At 39.9% G+C, this 23417-nt stretch overlaps 1 protein-coding gene across 2 annotated transcripts in view; it reads right to left on the bottom strand.

Moving 5' to 3' along the window:
• Nucleotides 1–4104, bottom strand: part of ACYP2 (acylphosphatase 2) — a 202443-nt gene extending 198339 nt beyond the window's left edge. For both annotated transcript variants that reach the window (XM_025354685.1, XM_025354684.1), the window contains exon 1: nucleotides 3614–4104. In XM_025354685.1, coding sequence (XP_025210470.1) covers nucleotides 3614–3755 — 142 coding nt within the window. In that variant the 5' untranslated portion in view covers nucleotides 3756–4104. The remainder of the gene's footprint in view (nucleotides 1–3613) is intronic.
• Nucleotides 4105–23417: the final 19313 nt, after the last annotated feature.

Below are 23417 nucleotides of genomic sequence, written 5' to 3'. Positions count from 1 at the left end.
CTTTGGGAGGTGGAGGTGGGAGGCTTGCTTGAGGCAGGAGTTCAAAACCAGCCTAGTCAACATAGTGAGACTCTATCTCTACCAAAGAAAAATTAAAAAGTTAGCTGGGCATGGTGACTCATGCCTCTAGTCCCAGCTACTCAGGAGGAGGATGAGGCAGGAAGATCATGTGAGCCCAGGAGCTCAAGGCTGCAGTGAGCTATGATCTTGCCTGGGCAACAGTGAGACCCTGTCAAAAAAAAAAAAAAAAAAAAAAAAAGGCTATCAAGGTTCAAATCCCAGCCCCACCTCTTAATTTGTATAACTGGGAAAGAAGTTACTTCCCCATGCCTCAATGTCTCCATCTGTTAAATGAGAAAAACCACTGCAGTTACAGAGATGAGGATTAAATGAGACAACGTATGTAAAATGTTGAGTACAGAGCTTGGCACATTCTAAATTGTCAGGGAACGTCAGTGTAGATGTGTGTAAATATGTGATGGTGAGTTTGTAGTACGCACTATGCCTTGATCAATAGTAGGCATGTACTCTCTTCCATTTAACATACTGCAAACTATAGGAATTACTGCCCTAAAGTTGACTTTTTAAACCCCGCTATTTTATGTATAGTACATTTCTCTTTTCCATATTTTTACTGTTGGTCCAAATTGATTATATACCGTGTTACCACTATGTGCACAAAAGTAGAATTGTATAGTTAACAGAAATATATAATGTAATAGCAGAAAACATCATATAATGGGAGAGCACAAGTTTTAAAGTCAGAGAGATGTAGAATCAAATCCCATTTGTCAATTAAGGGCTTGTCCAACTTACTGAATCTCTGTGCACCTGTTGTGTCCTTGTTGAAACAGGAATAAGACATGCAACTCACAAAATTGTGATGATTAAGTCAACAACAGTGAAATGTTCAGCACAAAGAACACCCACAATAAATGTCACACACACACACACACAGACTCCTTAACTACTGCCACTTCTCTCTAGTGGACCATTCTGTTAGGTGATCTTTGCCTTCACTTTCGTATTTTACATTATGTGCTTTGGTGACTTATTGTGGCAGTTTTCAAAGCAGGATACCATACCCCTGGGTGCACTTAAAGGCTTTATAAAGAGCACAGATCTACGCATAATGTTCAGGGAATCTATTTCCAGATGTTCAACTTCCACATACATTCTTTCCCAAAACTGACCTGAGACTCCTTTCCTATCTCCCTTTGCACAATCACCCTTTGAAAGAAAGGTCTCCTATTATCCTAAGTGAAGTAACTCAGGAATGGAAAACCAAACATTCTATGTTCTCACTCATAAATGGGAGCTAAGCTATGAGGATGCAAAGGCATAAGAATGATACAATGGACTCTGGGGACTCAGGGGGAAAGGGTAGGAGGGGGTGAGGGAAAGGCTACACATTGAGTACTGTGTACACTGCTTGGGTGATGGCTGCACCAAAATCTCAGAAATCACCACTAATGAACTTATTCATGTAATCAAATACCACTTGTTCTCCAAAGACCTATTGGAAATAAAAATAAAATTAAATTTAAAAAAGAAAGATCTCTTTACAAAAGGCACACTTTTACCCATTCTTAATCTTACCCTGGTACACTGCACCAAGGTGTAAAAACCTCTAGAGTACCAAATACAAGGATAATTCAACTCTTCCTCTGACCAAGGTTAAATAAATACCCCCAGCCTTCTCATTAATAATAAATTTCTGGCTGAGTACAGTGGCTCACGCTGTAATCCCAGCACTTTGGGAGGCCAAGTGCAGGAGGATCGCTTGAAGCCAGGATTTCGAGACTTGCCTGGGCAACAGAGACGCTTTCTCTACATAAAATAATTTAAAAATTAGCCATGCGCGGTGGCGCGGGCCTGTAGTCCCAGCTGCTTAGAAGGTTGAGACAGAAGATCGCTTGAGCCCAGGAGTTCCAGGCTGCAGTGAGCTATGATTGTGCCACTCAACTTTCTCCAGCCTGGGTGACAGCAAGACTCCTTCTCTTAAAAAAATAGAATTAAAAAAATAAACTTCTAACACAAATTTACCTTTAAATTTTAATAATGTTTATCATACTTTTCATATTATTTTCATCTAGTGTTCTAATAATAATTTCAATAATAATTCAATCCAGACAAAAAATTTAATACTTGGAGCTGTTGAATACAATGACTTCTAAATTTCTCTTCAAAGAATCAGTATGTCAGTATGCTCGGTTCGTTGCGCTCTATTTTAAAGTCTAGCTTCCTCGTTCTCCTCACCCCTAGTTTGAGTAAACAACCTTTTCTACCAGTTTTAATCAGTAGTTCACATCTATTCCCCTGGTCACCTGCTCCATCTTAAGTCACCCCTGGTCACCTGCTCCGTCCTGAGTCACCTGTGGTTGAATCATCCTGGGTCACCTGTTCTGTAACCACCCTTCCTGCCAAACTACCCACCCCGCCACTCCAGCTCATACCCCTGCTCGTTAAAACAGCCAATCGGAATTAACTTAGACTGTGCGGTCCAACCCTAGCCAGTAGGGGAAAGACACAGCAGTAGGCGCTACCTGTGTCAGGAATAAGAACTTCCCCTTCCCCTCCCCTGTTCAGGTGTGCTCTTGCCATTGTTCCATCCGCGAGTCGCACCTTTCTATAGAAGTAAAATTGCCTTGCTGAAAAAATTATTTGAGTTTTTGTACCAAGGAACAAGCATTTGTTTCTAACAAAGCCTTATTGTCAAAGGAAATTAAGAAAAAGCATTATACTTATTCATACATGTGCATATATATATATACACACACACACATATAGCAGAAAAGTATGATAGGGTGAGCAAAGAAAAAACCCTCAAGGGAAACAATGGGGTAATTCTGTGGGAGAAGTGGAATGTAAATCAAAGTCAAAGAGGAAAAGAAATGAGTAAAATTTCTCATTGTTGAAGAGTTTTATTTCAAATTAAGATGGTGGATATTAAATCATTACCGTATTTACATTCCATTGAATACATTTCAGAGTGACTTAATATTTTCATTTATAAATATCAATATTTTAAATAAGCCAGACGTTACAAACTTTGCAACTACTTAAACTTAGGATGAAACAAAAATTAGGTAACAATTCAATTCTTTTAAGAGCTACAAAGAGGTCTAAAAAAAGGTTTGACCTCTGAAAAGGTAACCTTAAACCATCTAAGCGTCCTTCCTAAAACCCAAGTCAAGACTAGGTAGCTTCAGTGGCAAGCAAGGAGACCCTCTTCTTTTCCTACCCAACTTCAACCTTTCCCTCTGTGCCGCTTACTCCCGCACCCGGCAGCCGCCCACTTCTGATCCTCAGCAAACCCCTGTCCACTTCTCTCCCCATCGCCACTTCCCTCCCCATCGCCACTTCCCTCCCCATTCCCCTACTTCCCTCCCCATTCCCCTACTTCCCTCCCTATTCCCCTACTTCCGCCCGTCCAAGTCCTCGGGCGCATGCGCGTTTCGCCTCTTTCCCCATCGCCGCTGCTGTGTCATGGCTGAGCGGAAGTCCCAGCCACAACGGGAAAAGGCATACTATAGGTGGGAGGCGCTTCTCACAGCTTTCTCCCCTTCCTCCCATAACCTTTTTGATCTCCCACTGTGGAGGGGCCTCCTACCCTGCACTCTCCCGAACACCTCGTAGTCCACGGATTTGAGTGGCCCGGCGGTAGACATGGCTGCGGCGAGCCCTCTGTTGAGGAGCCGGAGCAGGGCTCGGGGCGCGGCGACTGTGGCGGCCGCGAGAGGGAGGGGACACATGGGACCGCTTGGCGCACCCCGCGCCTGTCACCGGTCCCGGACGCTAGCGCGCCGGGGTCACGCGTCGGACGCGGCAAATGAGACTGCGGGGCTTGGGAGCGAGGGCCGCCGGGGACGCCAGGAGGGAAGAGGCAGCTGGGCCCCAGGCATCCTAGGCCTCCTTTCTCTGCCTGTCTTCCCGGACTGGGGAGAATGCTCTCTCCACAGCGCTCCCTACCATTTAATTGATCAAGGTTCTCTGTTCCCAAAGTTAGTAAATAAAACCCGGATGCTGTGCCCAAAAAAAGTTGCTTCCCCCAGCTTTATTAAAGTGTAATTGACAAAAGTTGGGTATGTTTGTGGTGTACAAGGTGATGTTTTGACATATGTATGCATTGTGAAATGATTACATCAATGGAATTAACATATCGATTGCACCATTTTTTCATGAAGAGAACATTTAAGATCTCATCAATTTTTAAGGACACAATACATTAACTACAGTCACCATGTTACACATCAGATCTTCAGAACTTCCTGTTCACACTAACTGAAACTTTGTACCCTTTGACCAATATCTGCCCATTTCCAACCCCTTTCATCCCCCATCCCAGGTCCCCCGCCCTACTCCATCCCGGCAAGATTTGCTTTTGAAATCAAGGGCCTGCTGGTTTAGTGTTTTGAGAGTTAGTAAATTATTTATGAAATGTTTAGATGACTACCAAATCCGGCGATTTTGAGCCAGCTTTTAAGATAAGGTCTGCAACATCTTGAACTCTTCTGTAGAGTCAGGAAGTAGCTGAGCCTGAACTCATATTCTAAATGGATTGTGATATTTTTCTGGGATAAGAAACTTTTTAAAAATATGAAGTATTTTATTCTAGTGGAAACAGACAAAAGAAAAACACTGTAGTCATCTTGTCTGCTGTTCAGTCATACAGTTTTGTGTGTGGGGAGGTTTGTTGTTGTTTTGAGACAGAGTTTCGCTCTTGTCGCCCAGAGTGAAGTACAGTGGTGCGAACTCGGCTCACTGCAACCTCCACCTCCTGGGTTCAAGAGATTCTCCTGCCTCAGCCTTTCAAGTAGCTGGGATTACAGGCAAGCACCACCTCACCCAGCTGATTTTTGTATTTTTAGTAGAGACGGTGTTTCACCATGTTGTCCAGGCTGGTCTCAAACTCCTGACCTCAGGTGATCCACCTGCCTTGGCCTCCCAAAGTGCTGGGATTACAGGTGTGAGCCACCGCACCCGATCTTTTTTTTTTTTTTTTTTTTTTTTAATGATCTTGATTATTCTCAGCAACATCCCAATTGCCTAGAAGGTTAAGGCTGTATTTTATTTCCTAGTGAGCTATTATAAAGTTTTAATATAAAACCATCCACCACTCCAAGGGATCTGGATACAGCTATTGATAATCTGCCAGCTTCTAGAATTCCAAATATGTTTACTTGTGAGAATTTGCATTTCTGTATTTGTTGGCCTCAATACCTTTACATATTTCTCTGCATCTGGCCACACAGTTAAAATAATCCACTGCAATCTGATTCAATATACTGTGCCAGTTCTATTAGAGAACACCAAAAATCACCTAAAACTTGGTTAGAATATGGTTAAATCATTTTTAAAGTAAAATGTATTACAGAAATGCTAATGCAGTTAATTTATGTAGTGAAGGTCTTGGTTTACTGCAGAGACCTCACAACTTACCTCTTCCATCTCCCAGTTCATTCCATGCAGACTCTAGAATCAACATAAATTTTAAGTCATTCTTCCTAATACGTTCAAAATAGAACCTGAGGTCTTCAGCCTCCACTACCTGCGTTTAAACTATAGTCAAGACACTCTCGGTTATTCCGCTGTTTCAATAGAGAGGTTTAAAACAAAGAACCTCCTCTCTTGGATCTACTGTATCTGGAATGCCTTCCCCTTCTCCAGTATCTTCCTCGATCCCGCTCAGTCACCTCTGCGAGTGGTTACCAGATTTTATCCTAGTTATTTAGTGTGCCTTCCCCACTAGTACAGTCGGTCATCTATATTAGCAGGTTCTGCATCCATAGATTCAACCAACCTCAAACAGAATTTTTTTTTTTTTTTAAGTATCTTGACCTGCACGGTGGTTCACACCTGTAATCCCAACACGTTGGGAGGCCGAGGCTGGCGAATAGCTTGAGCCCAGGAGTTAGAGACCAACCTGGACGATACAGTGAAGCCCCGCCTCTATAAAAAATACAAAAATTAGCTGGGTGTGGTGGCCTGTGCCTGTAGTCCCAGCTACTTGGGAGGCTGAGGTGGGAGTAGGATCACTTTTGCCCAGGAGGCGGAGGTTGCAGTGAGCTGAGATGGGGCCACTGCACTCCAGCCTGGGTGATAGAGCAAGACCCTTTCTCAAAAAAAAAAAAAAAAAAAAAAAAGGCATCTCTACTGAACACATGCAGACATGCAGACTCTTTTTTCTTGTCATCATTTCCTGAACAATACAATATAATAGCATTTACATCTCATTAGGTATTATAAGTAGTCTAGAGATGACTTAAAATATACAAGACAATATGTGTACGTATGTGTCTATCAGGAACTTGAACATTCAGGATTTTTATATCCAAGGGGAGTCCTGGAACCAATCCCCTGCAGATAACAACGGACAACTATACCGTAGCTTCTAAGTAGTCACTGACTGGGAAGGTTGACATTTTCCTTTTCTTAATCAATCTTTGACTTTTCTCCACATTTACCCAAGAGTGCCCCTGCCAATTATTAGGTAGGTTTATTTGAATTTTAGAAGTGCTATAGCAACAATTGACATTTGCTTAGCTGAAAAATTTGCTGTGTCTGCCAGCAGTCTAACATTAGCAAACGGAAATTTTTATGTACCATTTCAGCATGGATTGCCAATAATGCGTGATTCTAAGTCTTTAGAAAATTTAAGCAAATGTTTCTAATATATGTTTTAAGTAATTATAATATGAATTCAACTTTTATTCTTCTTTTCCATGTTGTTATCTTTCCAATGAATATTTTAATAAATCACATTAGGTGGATAAACCACACATGTACCTACTGTGAGTCCCTGTTGTTACATATTCAGGCTGCTTCTCATTTTTGGCTACCATAGAAAAGAAAATATTTGTGCATATAGCTTCCTTCCCACATATTTTTAATTGAAGTTAGAATATCAAATCAAGGATATAAGCATGTGTTGTTCTTGATGTATATTGCCAAACTGTTTTTCAAAGGGCTGTGCCAATTTAAATATATTACCACCAACACTGTATATGATTGACTTTTTATACAAACAAATGTATGCAGGTCCTTCACATACAATGTGTGATTTAATTATATGAAGCTTTGGTTTTGTAACCTGAGCAACAGCTTTGGAATAACTAGGCTTTGTGTTACTACTGGTTGAAATTAAAACCTGTCAATTCCCTTCTTTGAACCCTTTAAGACAATTTGTTTGTGATCTAGGATTATGTTTAAGGTAATACATAGAAAAGGAAAATCCTGCTTATATAATATGACTGTAAAAGATGACCAAGCACCAGAACCTGTGAAATAATACGCATATATAGATATGTATTATCTATGATAATACATATGATAATAATACATATGATAATATGATAGATAATACACATCTATATATGTGTATATCTAATAAGGATAGATAATACACAGAACCTGTGAAAAAAGGATAGATAAAACTCTGTGTCCAAATCACATTTGAACTGAAGAGGTACTGCCTGTAACTCTTGAATTCATCACCACATGGGGTCATTTGAAAGTGATTGCTAGTTATTTCTCAGAAATTTGATATTAAGATATGATTGATTTCAAGGACAAGCAAAATTACTTTATCTATCAACACATTTCTATCCCTGAAATATTTTTGTAATCATTATGGTGAAAGTACAGGACCCAACAGGATACAAATTGTTAACTTCCACAAGGGAAGAGGCCTAAACAAGCCATTCAATGATTCCCTGTGGAAGGAACACTTTATAGGTCAAAATAAATGCTTAGATAATTGTTACTAACTGGTTTCAAAATTATTAGACAGCAGACTGTTGATCAGCTGAGTAAGTAGCTGGTTTCCCAGAAGAGACTTTAATCTTATTACAAATTATCAGAAAATTGCTTAAGCGTTCTCTCAGCAAAGCATATTTCTTTCCAGAAGGATATTCTGTCCGAGGTTTGAACCAATTTTTCTTTGTCACTGTCCAATTTAATAGTAAAAAGTCAGAAGGATAAGTAACATTAAGGCATCTTCCCTCTCCCAGCTTGGTACTGAGTATGCTAAATTGAGGAGAGGCGATGGTTGGTCCCTGCCCTTGCCTTCATTTCCCCCTACCTAGCTGAAAATGGAAAGACACAACGTACTTTTGAAATCCATTTGGGCTCTCTGGGAATGGTGAATATCCAAAGCTGATTACTTATTTTGCAGGATTCTTTTTGTGGGGACTCAGAGCTTCACCCTAATTGGAATTCCTGACTGCTGCTCCCTTGTAAGGCAAAGCCAGTTCTCTCTGCAGCCCCATCCCAGCTTCTGTATTAAATGCCCTGGCCCAGCTTGTGTATTAAATGCTACACCTCCAACCTCTTTCTGCTGAAAGAGACTAGCCCCCAGCAAGAAGGCCATCTGGGTGGGATCCATTTTAAACTGACCACAGGACCACATCCCTTTCTCCCATCACATACTAGTTGTGGAGACTCATATCTCTGCCCTACCAGTGATAGAAGTCACAGATTGCTCTGAACTCAACCACGTCTCTTTGCTCTGCTTGGCAGTCATTTCTCAGACATCTCCAGCTACAGCCTTTCCTCTTGCCTTTCCTCAGGTATGGGTCAACCTGTCTTTCTAGCTCTGAGGAGTAAACACCGAGATCTCAGAGAGGTTTTCTTAAAGACTGTCTCACTGAGCTTGGGGTGATGAAGAGACACCTGCTTCTCTCTCATATGGTGGGAGGAAAAAGCTACAGTTCCCCAGTGCATTTCCCCAAAGAAATACTCTGGAGCCTCAGGTGGGTGTTGGACTAAAAATCTTAAAACTCTTTTAAAATGCCCCTTTTGTACAACACATGGAGTTTAGCACCTCATCTCAAAATGTAGCTATAACTATGGTTTTGTTTTCAGTCTCAGGTCTCAGCTGAAGCTGAGACAAAAGTCCTGTTTTTCAAATCAACAGAATTCAATACATAAACCTTGTTTGGATCCTGATTGGAGTACGTAAATCTGAACAAGGCATTTTTTAGACCATTGGAGAACTTTGAATGTAGGCTGACTACTAAACATTACAGAATCATCATTAACTTTGTCACTGTGATAATGGCATCATGGGTATTTAAAGGCGTTAACTGTTAGAGGCATGTACTGAAATACATAAGGGTACTATGATATAATATTTGGGGCTTGATTTAAAATCCTCAGGGGTTGGCGGATAGGACAGTTTAGACAGAATAAACTTGGAAATGGTACAGTTTTGAAGCTGGGTCTTGGGTAGATGGGGATTCATTATACTATTCTCTAATTTTGTATATGTTTGAAATGCTTATGTGAAGTTTAAAAATAAAACTAAAAATTGAAGAGAATTTAATTTTACTTTACAAAATGCCTGACTAGTAATTCTCAAAATTGTCAAGGTTATCAGAAACAGAAAGCCTGAGAAGCATCAACCAGGAGCCTAAGGAGACCTGATGACTAGATGCAATGTTAGTATCCTTGATGGGATCATGGGACAGAAAAAGAACTTGAAGTTATTTCATTCAGAACTGAGGACATCTGGATAAAGTGTAAACTTTAGTTAATAATTAGATATCGATATTGGTTCATTAATTGCAACAAATATACATTTATCATTAACAATGGTACAAAATACTATTTATTAATATTAAGATTAACAATAGGGTAACTGGATGTGGGGCATATGTGAACTCTGTACTACATTCACAATAATTTTGTTTAATCAATAACTTCCAAAATTAAAATTTTAATTTCTGAAAGTTTATTTTAGTATCCTATTATATGCTTTCATAATAACATTTCAAAATAAATTTCTCAATGTGGTTCATGAGCAGATTCACTATTTCAGTATACAGGCATACAATTTTTTTATTTTTCAATTTATGTTTTATTTCAATAGGTTTTGGGGGAACATGTAATGTTTGGTTACATGAATAAGTTCTTCAGTGGTGATTTCTGAGATTTTGGTGCACCCATCACCCAAGCAGTATACACTGTACCCGATATGTAGTCTTTTATCCCTCACCCCCTCCCACCCTTTTCCCCAAGTCTCCAAAGTCTTGTATCATTTTTATGCCTTTGCATCCTCATAGCTTAGCTTCCACTTACGAGTGAGAACATATGATGTTTGGTTTTCTATTCCTGGGTTACTTCACTTAGAACGATAGTTTCCAGTTCCATCCAGGTTGCTGTGAATGCCATTATTTCATTTCTTTTTATGGTTGAGTAGTATTCCATGGTGTGTGTGTGTGTGTGTGTGTGTGTGTGTATGCGTGTGTATATATATATTCCATGGTATATGTGTATGTATTTATACATACACATACACCATGGTGTATACATATATATACATATATATATATGTATATATATATATGCACATTTTCTTTATCTACTCGATTGATGGGCATTTGGGCTGGTTCCTTATTTTTGCAATTGTGAATTGTGGGCATATAATTTAAATTTCTAGACAACTCTGAAGTCATGTTCAGGCAAAGACAGGATGAAACACTTTACTTTCAAAGCACTAAAGCATATCTTAACTGACATAAAGAAGAACAAGGAGATAATCAAACATACTAAAACCTTTATTAATGAAGAGAATGTGTTACAGAAATACTTCATTTCCAGAGGAAGAAATAATACAAAATGCATAAGAATATATCTAGAAGTAAGGAAAAGTAAAGGAAAATATCATTATAATTAGCATTGAGTCCTTTAGAAAACAGGAAATATGCATCTGAAGGTACTGAGTGAGAAAAAGGTAAAGTTACGATTACATAAGAAGGCAACTAATCACAGATGCCACTGCTTGGACACATCAAGGAGGCAACAAATGGCAAAGTCAGATTTTGAACAGAGTGTGCCCAGACGCCAAGCTATAGCACCAAGATAAGGAAGGGGAGAAAGGGCCAGGTACCACTCAGACAAAAAGTAGACACCACAGACCCCTCCCTTCCTAATACCCCCAAGGCGTGGACTTAAGCAGGTAACAGGTTTGCTTTTCCTATGGAAGCAAGGAGCCTATCAGGGAAGAGATTTGTCCTGATTTCTTCTTAGTTCACACACACTTACTCCTGAAAAGGCTTGACTCAGATTTACCCTCAGGTCTGGGATAGTGTGACAACAATGGCCTTTGTGTCTTTGAAATAACTTATCTACTTCATGATGTCCTTGGTGAAACAGTGGATTGGTACACACATCCATTGCAGTCTCTTTCTAGCTGGACTTCCTGTTTCCGTAGGGCTGGAAAGTTTAAAGCTACAACCCCTAGACATTCTTGCAATTAAGATTCCTTATGTGATACAGTTTCCACCAGCAGAACTACCACTGTAGATATGGAGGGTGGGGAGGGAGGGGATGCGTGAGGCAGAGGCCATCTGCTGCTGGTTCTGTGATAAGCATAGTCGCGGGGGAGTTTAGTTATTCTGTGGCATTGTTAACTGACTGTTCACTGGCTTGTGGGGCACTAAGAGGCAGGGCACGGGACATTTGTTTTACTAATTAATATCATAGCAAGTTTCGTGGGTCCCGGAGTAGCAGCTTTTTGGATGTGGCAGTTTCCGGACCGTGGCAGCTTCTGATGGTGGCAGGGGATGCATTGTTTGGAATCCAGCAGCCATAGCAACAACTTCCCAATTAAGCAAATGGTTTCTTACTGCAGAATCAGTAGATCCCTCGATGGCCCAGTTCTGCAGTAAAAGTCCATCCTAAAACTTCAGCCTCAAAGTGGATCTCAACTCTGATCTCAACATTTGAATTTCCAGGGGAGCTTATTCCCAAAGGTTTTGATTCACTATGTCAGCAATGGATTCCCGAAAGGATATTCTAGAAAAGCAACCCAGATGCCTGTGATACGAAGCTCAGATTGAGAGTAAGTGACCAAGAGCTTCTTTCATTAGCCCTCCCAACAACTTCATAAGCCATTTAATGCCCAGTGTTAAACAATTTCTGTTTAAACTGTCTGGAATGGATTATTGTTTCAGTAACTGAACTATGACCAATGCAATGTCTGGGGCAAAATCTTCACAATAGGAATATAACAAAGGTTAGGCAGAACGAAAGTTCAAATATGCCACCCCTTTCTGTCAATAGAGGAGCATTAAAATTCCCAGTACTTACAAAGAGAAGAAATAAAGATTGTAACAACAACAACAACAAAAAACAAGCTAAGAATAGCAATGAAACCAAGCCTAGAGCTGTTGAAAAATACATTGCTGTTGAAAGATTATAGAATAAATAAAGGCTTAGGTAGTCTATATTCTGCAAGCTAGTCACATCATGCTTATTTATTTTTACTATCTACTTGGTTTGCAGCTATATCATTTTATTTTGGAAAAAAAAAGTGAAAGACTAACTTTAAAAAGAACACTTTAAGCGCTTTAGTTAACAAACCATAATTTCTGATCTGTTGCTGCCACCTACCAACTATCCAAGGCAAGGCAGTTCCCGTGGGTAGGGTTACTCTTTCAGTCTTCAGGAAGCTAGTGCCACCTAAATGTCTCTCATTTCAGTGACACACTTCGAAAATACTTTTAGGTGCATGCTAAACCCCTAAATGACAGGCAGTTTAGTTGCTGTTAGGACCCTTCACTCAACAGATGACTTAAATATGAAAGTATCTTGCCCATGAATTACAATTAGATATGGATGTTATAAGAAAAGCAAAACTTGGCTGGGCAAGGTGACTCACGCCTGAAATCCTAACACTTTAGGAGGCCGAGGTGGGTGGATTACGAGGTCAAGAGTTTGAGACCAGCCTGGCCAACATAGTGAAACCCCGTCTCTACTAAAATATACAAAAATTAGCCAGGTGTGGTGGCAGGTGCCTGTAATCCCAGCTACTCGGGAGGCTGAGGCAGGACAATCACTTGAACCCAGGAGGCAGAGGTTGCAGTGAGCCGAGATCATGCCATTGTAGCCTCCAGTCTGGGAAACAAGAGCAAGACTCCGTCTCAAAAATTTGTCTGGTAAATGTTGGTTGAAATCCTATAATACGAGTCTTTATGTTCCCAGCATATGCATCTACTACATCCTTTAAAATTAGCTTTTCTTAAAGACTGTGTGTCTCAGAGATCTCTTGTTAAGTAAATAACATGGTTTTTACCTGGACATAGGAAGCTTTTTGCAGTATAAAAATGTTTCACCTAGAATTATTTACTTTTAATCCTTATTTATAAAATCTGATATTTGTCTGGGAACGGTGGTTCACACCTGTAATCTCAGTGCTTTGGGAGACTAAGGTGGGAGGATCATTTGAAGTCAACCTGGGCAACCCATCTCTGCAAATAAAATAATAATTTTAAAATTTTAAAAATAAAATCTTATCTTTAAAAGGTTGATAATAATGATGAATGCAGTACAGTGTCAATAATTCAGCACTTAAAAACATTTTGCTTATTGACTATATGTGATTTCCTTTTGAGTCCTTGAGTAGTACATTAAATTATACTTGCAGTGGCATTTTATGATTATTGTAACACTTTTATATACCAACTCCCATTATATATTTACAGGTACAGAACCGAGTAGGACAGGTACTATACTTTAAAGACAGAGAAATAGTCTTAGAACTTTTAAGGGATTGAATCCCATCTAGAATCCAGCCTTTTGTGGTAAAATTCAGTGTTCTTTCCACTCTGTCACACTGCCTTCAACAGTCTTTCATTCACTCATCCAACAGATGTTTATCAAACACCTAATGTTTGCCATGTGTAGGTGCTGGGGAGACGGTGATGTTTAATTTAGTAATGGGGGCTAGGCACAATGACTTAGGCCTGTAATCCCAGCACTTTGGGGGCCTGAGGCAGGAGGATTGCTTGAGCCCAGGAGTTACAGACCAGTCTGGGCAACATGGCAAACGCTTCTCTATAAAAAATACAAAAATTAGCCAGATATGGTGGTTTGGCTGTAGTCCCAGCTACTCGGGAGGCTGCACCTGTAGTCCCAGCTACTCGGGAGGCTGAGGTGGGAGAATTGCTTGAGCCAGGGAGGTAAGCCATGATCATGCCACTGTACTCCAGCCTGGGCAGTAGAACGAGACCCTGTCTCAAAAATGAATAAATAAATAAATTTTTAAAATTCAGAGATGGGAGTAGATTAGGGCTTAGAGAGGTTGTCTGGGAAGGTCTCTGGGGAAGTGATCGCTGAAGAATGGAAAAGAAGAAACCAAGAAGCAAGGTGGGAGAGCTTAATCCACGCAGAGGAAGTAGCATGTAGAAAGTTCGAGTTTCCCAAGTAGTAGAAACTGAAAGAAGCCCAGTGTGGCTGCTGCATCATAAAATATGAGACGGTGGCATTAAATATGGCTTTCAGTCAAGGCAAGGAGAAAGGTCATGCCAGGCTGTGGAAGCCACGGTGGAGTCTTGTTCCTGTTCCGAGTACAGTGGGAAGCCGGGGAAGAGTGCTCAGCCTCTATGTCCCATGCTGCAAATCAGAAGTTTTCCTGGGGGGAAATTTCCTGAACTGTTTTCAACAAAACAGTATTCAAAAAACATCTGAATATTTCCCCAAAAATGTCTTCCAGAGACCACTAGGTAGTTTACTAACAATTGTGTAGGCTTGGAAGGGAATACTTGAATTATACCCTATGCCTCAGCTTGTAACACAATGTTACATTGTGGACACAGTTATTCTCTAAGACCTGACTAGACCCCACTTTTTTGTGCAATCCCCTATCAGCCCTTTTTGTCTAGTTGCACGTTATGTTCACTTGGGGAGCGTTCTTCCCTTCTCCAGAAATTTTAATATAATTAATATGGTGTTAGGCCAGCCACCAGCAGTTGTTAAAAAGCTTCTCAGGTAGTTCCACTGTTTAGCCAGGGTTGAGAATTGCTGATCTAAGGGATTGTAATAAATGACTTTTATGTAATACTTTCTCATTTTCGAAGTGATTTTTATCAAGTGTAGCATACTCAGACTAAAATAAGACTAAAACAGCAGCCTGTAAGGTGACTGTTCATTTGGTTTATCACTCAGGCTCCAGAGTCCTGCATCGAGCAGTTTGGTAAAATCTAACTACATCAAAAATGTCAACGTAACAAAACCTGGAAAAGTTCTTTATAAAGGTGACAAAAGGACTTGAGCTACATGACTAAGCTTGCCCTTTTATGGTATATCCATTTTACTACACACCAATTTTAAAATAAATATATAATACACTATAATACCAAAGGTACATAGTGGGAGGCTCTGATAATTTCCACTTCTTCCTCATGAAGGAACTTATGAACACGTAGTCATTATAATCAAAGGAATATTTTCTTTTCTCATCCTATTTTGATTCTGTTCTCCAAGACTACTGACCATCATCCATGCATCAATGTACTCTTGTACCACACCAGACAGCATCAGTATATATCTTGCATCGGAATCCTAATTCTACATGCCAGATGTTCTTAATCTGTACATTTGGAACAACCCGAAGTTCATTTTAAGTATCAAGTCTCTATCACCAATAGAGGCGGTACCCACAGTTACACTCAGGAAAACACTGGCTGCCTGCTTTCTTGTTCAACCTGTGGCTGGGTTTGATCTGTTTAGCTGAGCCTTGTAGCACTCTCTCTAACCTGCAGGCTCTGACTGGCATCTGTATTCTCTGTAGCTGCAGGCATTTCCTCCGCCTGCCTGCCGCATGGGTGGGGCATGGGTGGGGAAGGGATTTATTCTGCTCTGTTTGGCAGCAGAGCACCATCAAGCTACATATGAATCACTCATGGTACTCCCTGTGGGATACCATTAAAGATCCTCTGATATTTAATGCTCAGAGCACTATTCTCTAACATTTCTTATTCACTTTCTTGAGCTCTATATTTTGAAATAAATAAATCATATTTCATAGTCATAAACATGTTAGAAGAATAGGAAGAAAACCAATGGCCCATTTTACAGATGAGAAAACCGGGCCACAGAAGTTAAATCAGAGTAATAACTAAGCCATAAAACTATTTAGTGTTTAGAATTAGGATGAATAAAAGCATAATACCCACTGCATGGATCTATGTGTAATTTAAAATAGTAATCTTGAGTAAAAATATAATAACAAAATTAGGAAATAAATGACAAACTGAAAAAAAACATTTCCAGCATGCAAAACTGAAAGGAATAAAGATCAAGGTTAAGATGTTAGGAACATCTTAAAAGCACTGTGCTGATAGCAAAATGGACAGATAACTCATAAAAGCCCAAATACAAATGGTCAACAAATATCTGAAATAAAGTTTATGAATGAATATGAAATAGAACAATGATGTGGTGGACATGTGTTGCTTTTATCTATGCATTATTCCTTCTCCCCAACTTTTGATAGAAAACTTATTTCTCCCACATTCCAACCATGTGGTTGTGGGATAGCTGACGATACTTGTAACATACATTTTTTCTTTTGCTGGCACAGTATCCGCTCTTTTTTTGTCTTTTACAAACCCTCTTTCTCCCCTATTAGTCCTTGTGATTTTAGGGGAGCTAATGCCTTCCCTTACCCTTGTGCAGGGGTGGCATATACCCCAATCCTAACTCATCAGATTTGTTCATCCCTCTGCTACAATGAGTGGTAGGGATGGACACAATTTGGAAGCCAGGCCAACCAAAGTCTTCCTTCCTCAGAACCTTTGTTGGACCCATTAGAAATGAGGTATTCCCTTTGAGACCCATGAGACTGCTGAATCATTTCACCCTGGAGCTATCAGGAATCATTTTGCCAAGAGGCAGAGAGAAAGTCTGCCTCAGAATGAAGCCAACAAAGAGGAGAGCAGGGCAAAAGATAAAAAGCAAGTCCTGATGATATTGTTTGAGCCCCTGTTCCTGAAAGAAGAACTCTCAACTAAACTTCAGTTGCATGAGCCAATATATTCACTTTTCTTTTTTTTTTCTTTTTTCTTTTTCTTTTTTCTTTTTGGCTTAAGCCAGCTTCAATTGGGTTTCTATCATGGCACTTAAATGAGCTCTGATTAATGTAGGATTGAATCAGAGACAGCAACGATGTCTCATTCCTCTAGACCTCCTTAGCTAAGATGATGTAAGCTAGACCTGCTTGCAACCATGTCTCCCTCCTTAGAAAAAAGTGTCTGCAATAGAAGAGGAATGAGGGACAGCGCTTTCTGTGAAATCATTTGAGTTCTTGAGTCAATCAACCTTGAGGCCAGCACCCAGATGCATGAGGCAATAAATCTCATTATTTGCCTAAGCTGGTCTCTAACAAGTCTCTCTCACTGTAACAATGTCATCAGCTCACTGTGTAGAGTTCCAACACAATTATATCTTATTTGTATTTGTCCTAATATAAATGAGATATCAATTTTCCTAACATTAAAAATAGTAATACGCAGTATTATTTATGATATGCTAAAACAGACTGTCACACACAGCTAGCATTTGGATACAAACATTTTGTAAAACAATTTGACTATAGACTTCAAAAGCCTTAAAAATTACATACATTTGAGGGAGAGATGAACAGGTGCGGCACAGGGGATTTTTTGGGCAGAAGAACTATTCTGTATGATACTATAATGGTGAATACATGACATTACACATAGTCAAAACCCATAGAGCCGTAATCCAAAGAGTGAACCCTAATGTAAACTGTGGACTTCAGTTAATAATGTGTCAATACTCATTAACCTATTGTAACTACAAATGTGTCACACTAATCCAAAATGTTAATAATAAGTTAAAATATGGTGGAGGGGGACGTATATGAGAGCTCTCTGTACTTTCTGCTTCATTTTTCTGTTAAGCTAAAACTGCTGTAAGGCATAAAACACACTAATTTAAAAAGGAGAAAAAGAGAGGAAAGAAACAAAGAAGGAAGGAAAGATAGATTACACACGCTTTACCTGGCAGTTCTTTTTTTCTTTTCTTTTTTTCTTTTCTTTTTTTCTTTTTTTTTTTCTTTTTTTTTTAAGACAGAGTCTCCCTCTATCGTCCAAGCTGGAGTGCAATGGCGCAATCTCGGCTCACTGCAAACTCAGCCTCCCGGATTCAAGCGATACTGCTACCTCAGCCTCCTGAGCAGCTGGGATTACAGGCACATGCCAATATGCCCGGCTAATTTTTGTATTTTTAGTGGAGACGGGGTTTCACCATGTTGGTCAGGCTGGTCTCAAACTCCTGACCTCGTGATCTGCCCACTTTGGCCTCCCAAAGTGCTGGGATTACAGGCATGAGCCACCGCGCCTGGTCCCTGGCAGTTCTTAAGTTATAAATAACTCCCCAAGGGAAGAAAATAGGCAAGAATTAAAAGATATAAATAAAATAACTGTCATTACAAAGTAGTTTATTACAGTAAAAAAAAAAAATGGAAGTACTCAAATATCCATCAACTTAAATAAAATTAAATAAATGCTGATTCATGTGCAATCTTGGAGGATGGTAATGTTGATCAAGGGTTCTTCCCTATAGGCCAGGACTGAGCTTCAGGGGTTCAAATGCAGCTCTCTCACAGGGTTATTGATGGATTCTTTGGATACTCCATGGGGTCCTCTGACCACATAGCTCCCTGTTGTGGTAAGCATTATGAGGGCAACTAGTGGTACTTCCCTCAGCTGCTAGCTGCTGGCATTCCCTTGCCCTGGCAGGCCACCCTCTTTGGTGGATTATTTCCTAGAAGGCTTAGCCCAAGTACCCTGAATTCCTTAAAAACCTTCAAGAGTCTCCTAGGACCTACAAAGTCCAAATTTTTTGGCATGATATTCAAGACATTTTATTAAGTGCTTGAGTTGACTGTTCCAGCCTCATCTCCCATTCATAGGAGACTATCTTTAGTTTTTTGAAAATACCAGGTACTTCCCTCTATCATTATTCAAAAAATAGAAAATGGTTCCCTGTGAAGGGGCTGAGTCATGAATGGTCAATTCAAACTACAGTCTTAAATACTATTCCTCACATGGACCAAATAGGAAATGAGTTAAAATGTGGCATGATTTTGTACAATTGGTGGAGTATTAAAAAAGGAGGATCTAGGGTGGGTGTGGTGACTCATCCGTATAATCCCAGAACTTTGGGAAACCGAGGCAGGAGGATCTCTCAAGCACAGGAGTTCAAGACCAGCCTGGACAACATAGAGAAACCCTATCTCTAAAAAAAAAAAAAAAAAAAAAATTTAATTAGCTAGGTGTGATGGGGCACAGTTGTGGTCCCAGCTACTTGGAAGGCTGAGATTAGAGGATCACTTGGGCTGCAGAATTTGAGGCTTCAGTGCACCATGATCATGCCACTGCACTTTGGCCTAGGCAACAGAGCAAGACCTTGTCTCAAAAAACAGAAAAAAAAGGAAGTATATATTTTAACGTAAAACTAGAAACATTCTATGACTGGCATAGGAGTTCTAACATTGACCCTATAAAGTGGAAAGCAAAAAGTAGTTTTTGGCTATACAGTGAACCAAATCTGTAAAGTCATAACACATGAATGTTCATTTATTATTTTTTACAATTTTGGAATAAATTCACAGACAAACTACAGAAGACTAAATTGTGATTACAGAAAAGAGTATGTGATACACCTGGAAGACTTAAAAGTAAAGTTGCAGCTGACAAGTAAAAGAGAAGAACAGGGAAATGCAAATTAAAACCACAAGGAGCTACCACCTCACACCTGTTAGAATGGCTATGATGAAAAAGATAAACGATAGTGTTGGCGAGGATATGGAGAAAAGAGAACACTGCGCATTGTTGGTGGGAGTGTACGTTAGTATAACCATTATGGAAAACTGTATGTAGGTTTCTCAAACAATTAAAAATAGAACTGCCATATGATCCAGCAATTCCTGGATATGTATCCTAAGGATATAATATCAATATGTTAAAGAGATATCTGCATTCCCATGTTCATTGCAACATTTTCACAATAGTCAAGATACGGAGCTAAAAATAAAAAAATAAAAGATATGGACCTGAGTGTCCATCGTGGATGAATGGATAAAAAAATTTTGCTTTACCTACATAATGGGATACTGTTAATCTTAACAAAGAAGGAAATCCCGTGATTCGTGACAACATGGATGAATCTGAAGACATCGTGTTATGCAAAATAAGCCAGGTACAGGAAGACAAATATCACATGATCTCACCCATATGTGGAATCTAAAAATACTGATCTCATAAAAGCAGAGAGTAGAGTGGTGGGGACCAGGGGCTGGGGGTGGGAGTGGAGACTTGGGATATGTTGGTCAGAGGACAAGAAATTTTAGTTAGACAGAAGAAATGAGGTCAAAAGATCTACGGTATAGCATGCTGACTAAAGATAATAACAACGTGGTGTATACTTGGAAAATTGCTAAGAGAGTAGATTCTAAGTGTTCTCACCACACAAAAGTAAGTATTTGAGGTAATGCATATGTCAATTAGCTTGATTTAGTCATTCTGCAACATATACATATTTCAAAACATATTGTACACCATAAATGTATATAAGTTTTATTTGCCAATTAAAAATTAAATGAGAAACAGTTAAAAAAAAAAAAAAAAAAAAGGAACAACAGGTGAAGGGAACCATCCAAGCACAAACATCCTCAACTCTCGGTTGATGGAACACTAAATAGAGGTTCTAAGATGTTGTCTGCAATCAGCTGGGCACAGTGGCTCATACCTGTAATCCCAGTGCTTTTGGAGGCTGAGATGGGAGGATCTGTTAAGCCCAGAAGTTTGAGACCAAGCCTGGGCAACATAGCAAGACCTCATCTCTACAAAAATTTAAAAAATTAACCTGGTGCATTGGTGCATGCCTGTAGTTCCAGCTACTCAGAAGGCTGAGGCAGAAGGATCACTCGAGCCTGGGAGGTTGAGGCTGCAGTGAGCTATAATCACATCACTGCACTCCAGCCTGGTGACAGAGTGAGACCCTGTCTTTAAAAAAAAAAAAAGAGGACATTTTCTGAAATCAGAGAGGACCAGCACAGTATGAAATCAGAGAGGACCAGTGCAGTAGCAGAGGTTTGTGACCAAATTATGGTGGGAGAAGGGAGGCTGGGCAAGGAAGCTAAATTTGCATTCATCTTGGTATCTAAATCAAGTAACAACACATTTGGAGATTTCAAGCTAATCACAAAAAGAACTAAAAGCAGAAACTGTTCAAAGAAGTTGCCTCAGGAGAACAAGTTAAAGGACACTATAGAAAGCAATCAGTCAAATCCAGAATGTAGGACATTCCATGGGACAACTGCCCTCATTTCTCTAATGAATCAATGGCAGGGAGAGGAAATGAGTTATAGAAAAAAAGGACATTCAGGAGACAATGAAACAGTCAAATTCAACGTGGGCCCTTCATTGGGGGATCCTTTATTAGAACTTTGAGACAATCAGAAAAATTTAATTATGAACTGGATATAAGATGGTGTTAAGAAATTGTGGCCAGGTGCAGTGGCTCACGTCTATAATCCCAGCACTTTGGGAGGCTAAGGCAGGTGGATCACCTAAGGTCATGAGTTCAAGACCAGCCTGGCCAATATGGCAAAAACCCCAATTCTACTAAAAATAATTTTTTAAAAAAATTAGCCAGGTATGGTTGTGCACGCCTATAATACCAGCTACTCAGGAGGCTGAGGCAGGAGAATCGCTCGAACCTGGGAAGTGGAGGTTGCAGTGAGCTGAGATCGCACCACTGCACTCCAGCCTGGGTGACAGGGGGAGACTCCATCTCAAAAAAAAAAAAAAAGAAGGAGGGAAGGAAGGGAGGGAGGAAGGGAGCAAGTGAAAGAAAGGAGGGAGGGAGGGGGAGGAAGGAAGAAGAAGAAGAAGAAGAAGAAGAAGAAGAAGAAGAAGAGGAAGAGGAAGAGGAAGAGGAAGAGAGGAAGAGGAAGAGGAAGAGGAAGAGGAAGAAGGAGAAGGAGAAGGAGAAGGAGAAGGAGAAGGGGAAGAAGAAGAAGAAGAAGAAGAAGAAGAAGAAGAAGAAGAAGAAGAAGAAGAAGAAGAAGAAGCAGCAGAAGAAGAAGGAGAAGGAGAAGGAGAAGGAGAAGGAGGAGAAGAAGAAGAAGGAAAGAAAGAAAGAAAGAAAGGAAAGAAAGAAAGAAAGAAAGAAAGAAAGAAAGAAAGAAGAAAGAAAGAGAAAGAAAGAAAGAAAGAAAGAAAGAAAAGAGAGAGAGAAGGAAGGAAGGAAGGAGAAAGAGAGAGAAAGAGAAAGAGAAAGAAGAAAAGAAAAGAAATGGTTAATTCATTAGGTATAATAATGGCATGGTGGTTAGAGTTAAAAATATCTTTTGCAGTTACGGATATACTGAAGTATTTCTAGCTAAAATAACATGACGTCTCACATTTGCTTTAAAATACTCCAACACCACCCCTTCCTCCCCCAAAATAAAGAGGAACAGAGAAACAATGCTGGCCAAATGTTGCTAATTGTGGAAACTGGATGATGGATTCCTAGGGTTCACAATACCTTTCCCTCCTTTCATGTGTGCTTGAAAATTTCCAAAATATTATAACAGTGTGAGAATGAAAATTAGAGTTTAAAAATGCAAAATAATACACTGTTGTTGTGTTGTTAGTGTTATTTTTTGCAACCAGGTGCCTCTGAGGAATGGGATAGGATTTGGGGAACAGTGGTGCTGGCAAGATTTTCATAGTTTTCATTTATTCAGTGAATATTTACTGAGTCCTGCAATGCATGAGACACTGTGTAGACACTTTAGGGGAATGAACAGAACAGATCAAAGTCCCTGTCCTCATGGAGCTCACATTCCCATCAGGTGAAAGAGACAACAAACCATAGATATAGTAAGCCAGTTATGAGTTAGAAGTGGGTAAGTGCTGTGAGGAAATACATGGGTTAAGAGGGACCAGGAGTGGAGCCAGAGCTGTAGTTTTAAATAGCAAGTGCACGGAAGAGCTCATTGAAAAAGAAGACCTTGGAACAGAGACTTGAAGGAGGTGAAAGACATTATAAACCCCTTTGAATTATTGCTTTTTAATTATGTTCATGGATTACTTTGCTAAATATAACTGAAAAAGATTCCTTTAAAAATAAAATAGTTTAGGCCAGATGTGGTGGCTCATGCCTGTAACGCTAACACTTTGAGAGGCTGAGGCAAGAGAATTGCTTGAGGTCAAGAGTTCAAGACCAACCTGGCCAACCATAGTAAGACCCCATCCCTATTTAAAAAAAAAAAAAAAAAGATTAAAAAATAACAATAAAAAAATAAAATATTTTGCCTGGCCATGGTGGCTCACACCTGTAATCCTAGCACTTTGGGAGACTGAGGTGGGTGGATCACTTGAGGCCAGAAGTTTGAGACCAGCCAGGCCAGTGTGATGAAATCCCATTTCCACAAAAAATACAAAAATTAGCTGGGCATGGTGGCACATGCCTGTAGTCGTAGCTACTTGGGAGGCTGAGGTGGGAGGATTGCTTGAGCCCAGGAGGCAGAGGCTGCAGTGAGCCAAGATGGTGCTACTGCCTTCCAGCCTGGGTGATAGAGCAAGACAATGTCTCGAGAAAACAAAAAACCCACA

Source organism: Theropithecus gelada, chromosome 13 (assembly GCF_003255815.1).
Source record: "Theropithecus gelada isolate Dixy chromosome 13, Tgel_1.0, whole genome shotgun sequence".
Taxonomy (NCBI): Eukaryota; Metazoa; Chordata; class Mammalia; order Primates; family Cercopithecidae; genus Theropithecus; species Theropithecus gelada.
Note: the sequence above shows the minus strand (reverse complement) of the source record. Positions and strands in the feature narration are given on the sequence as shown.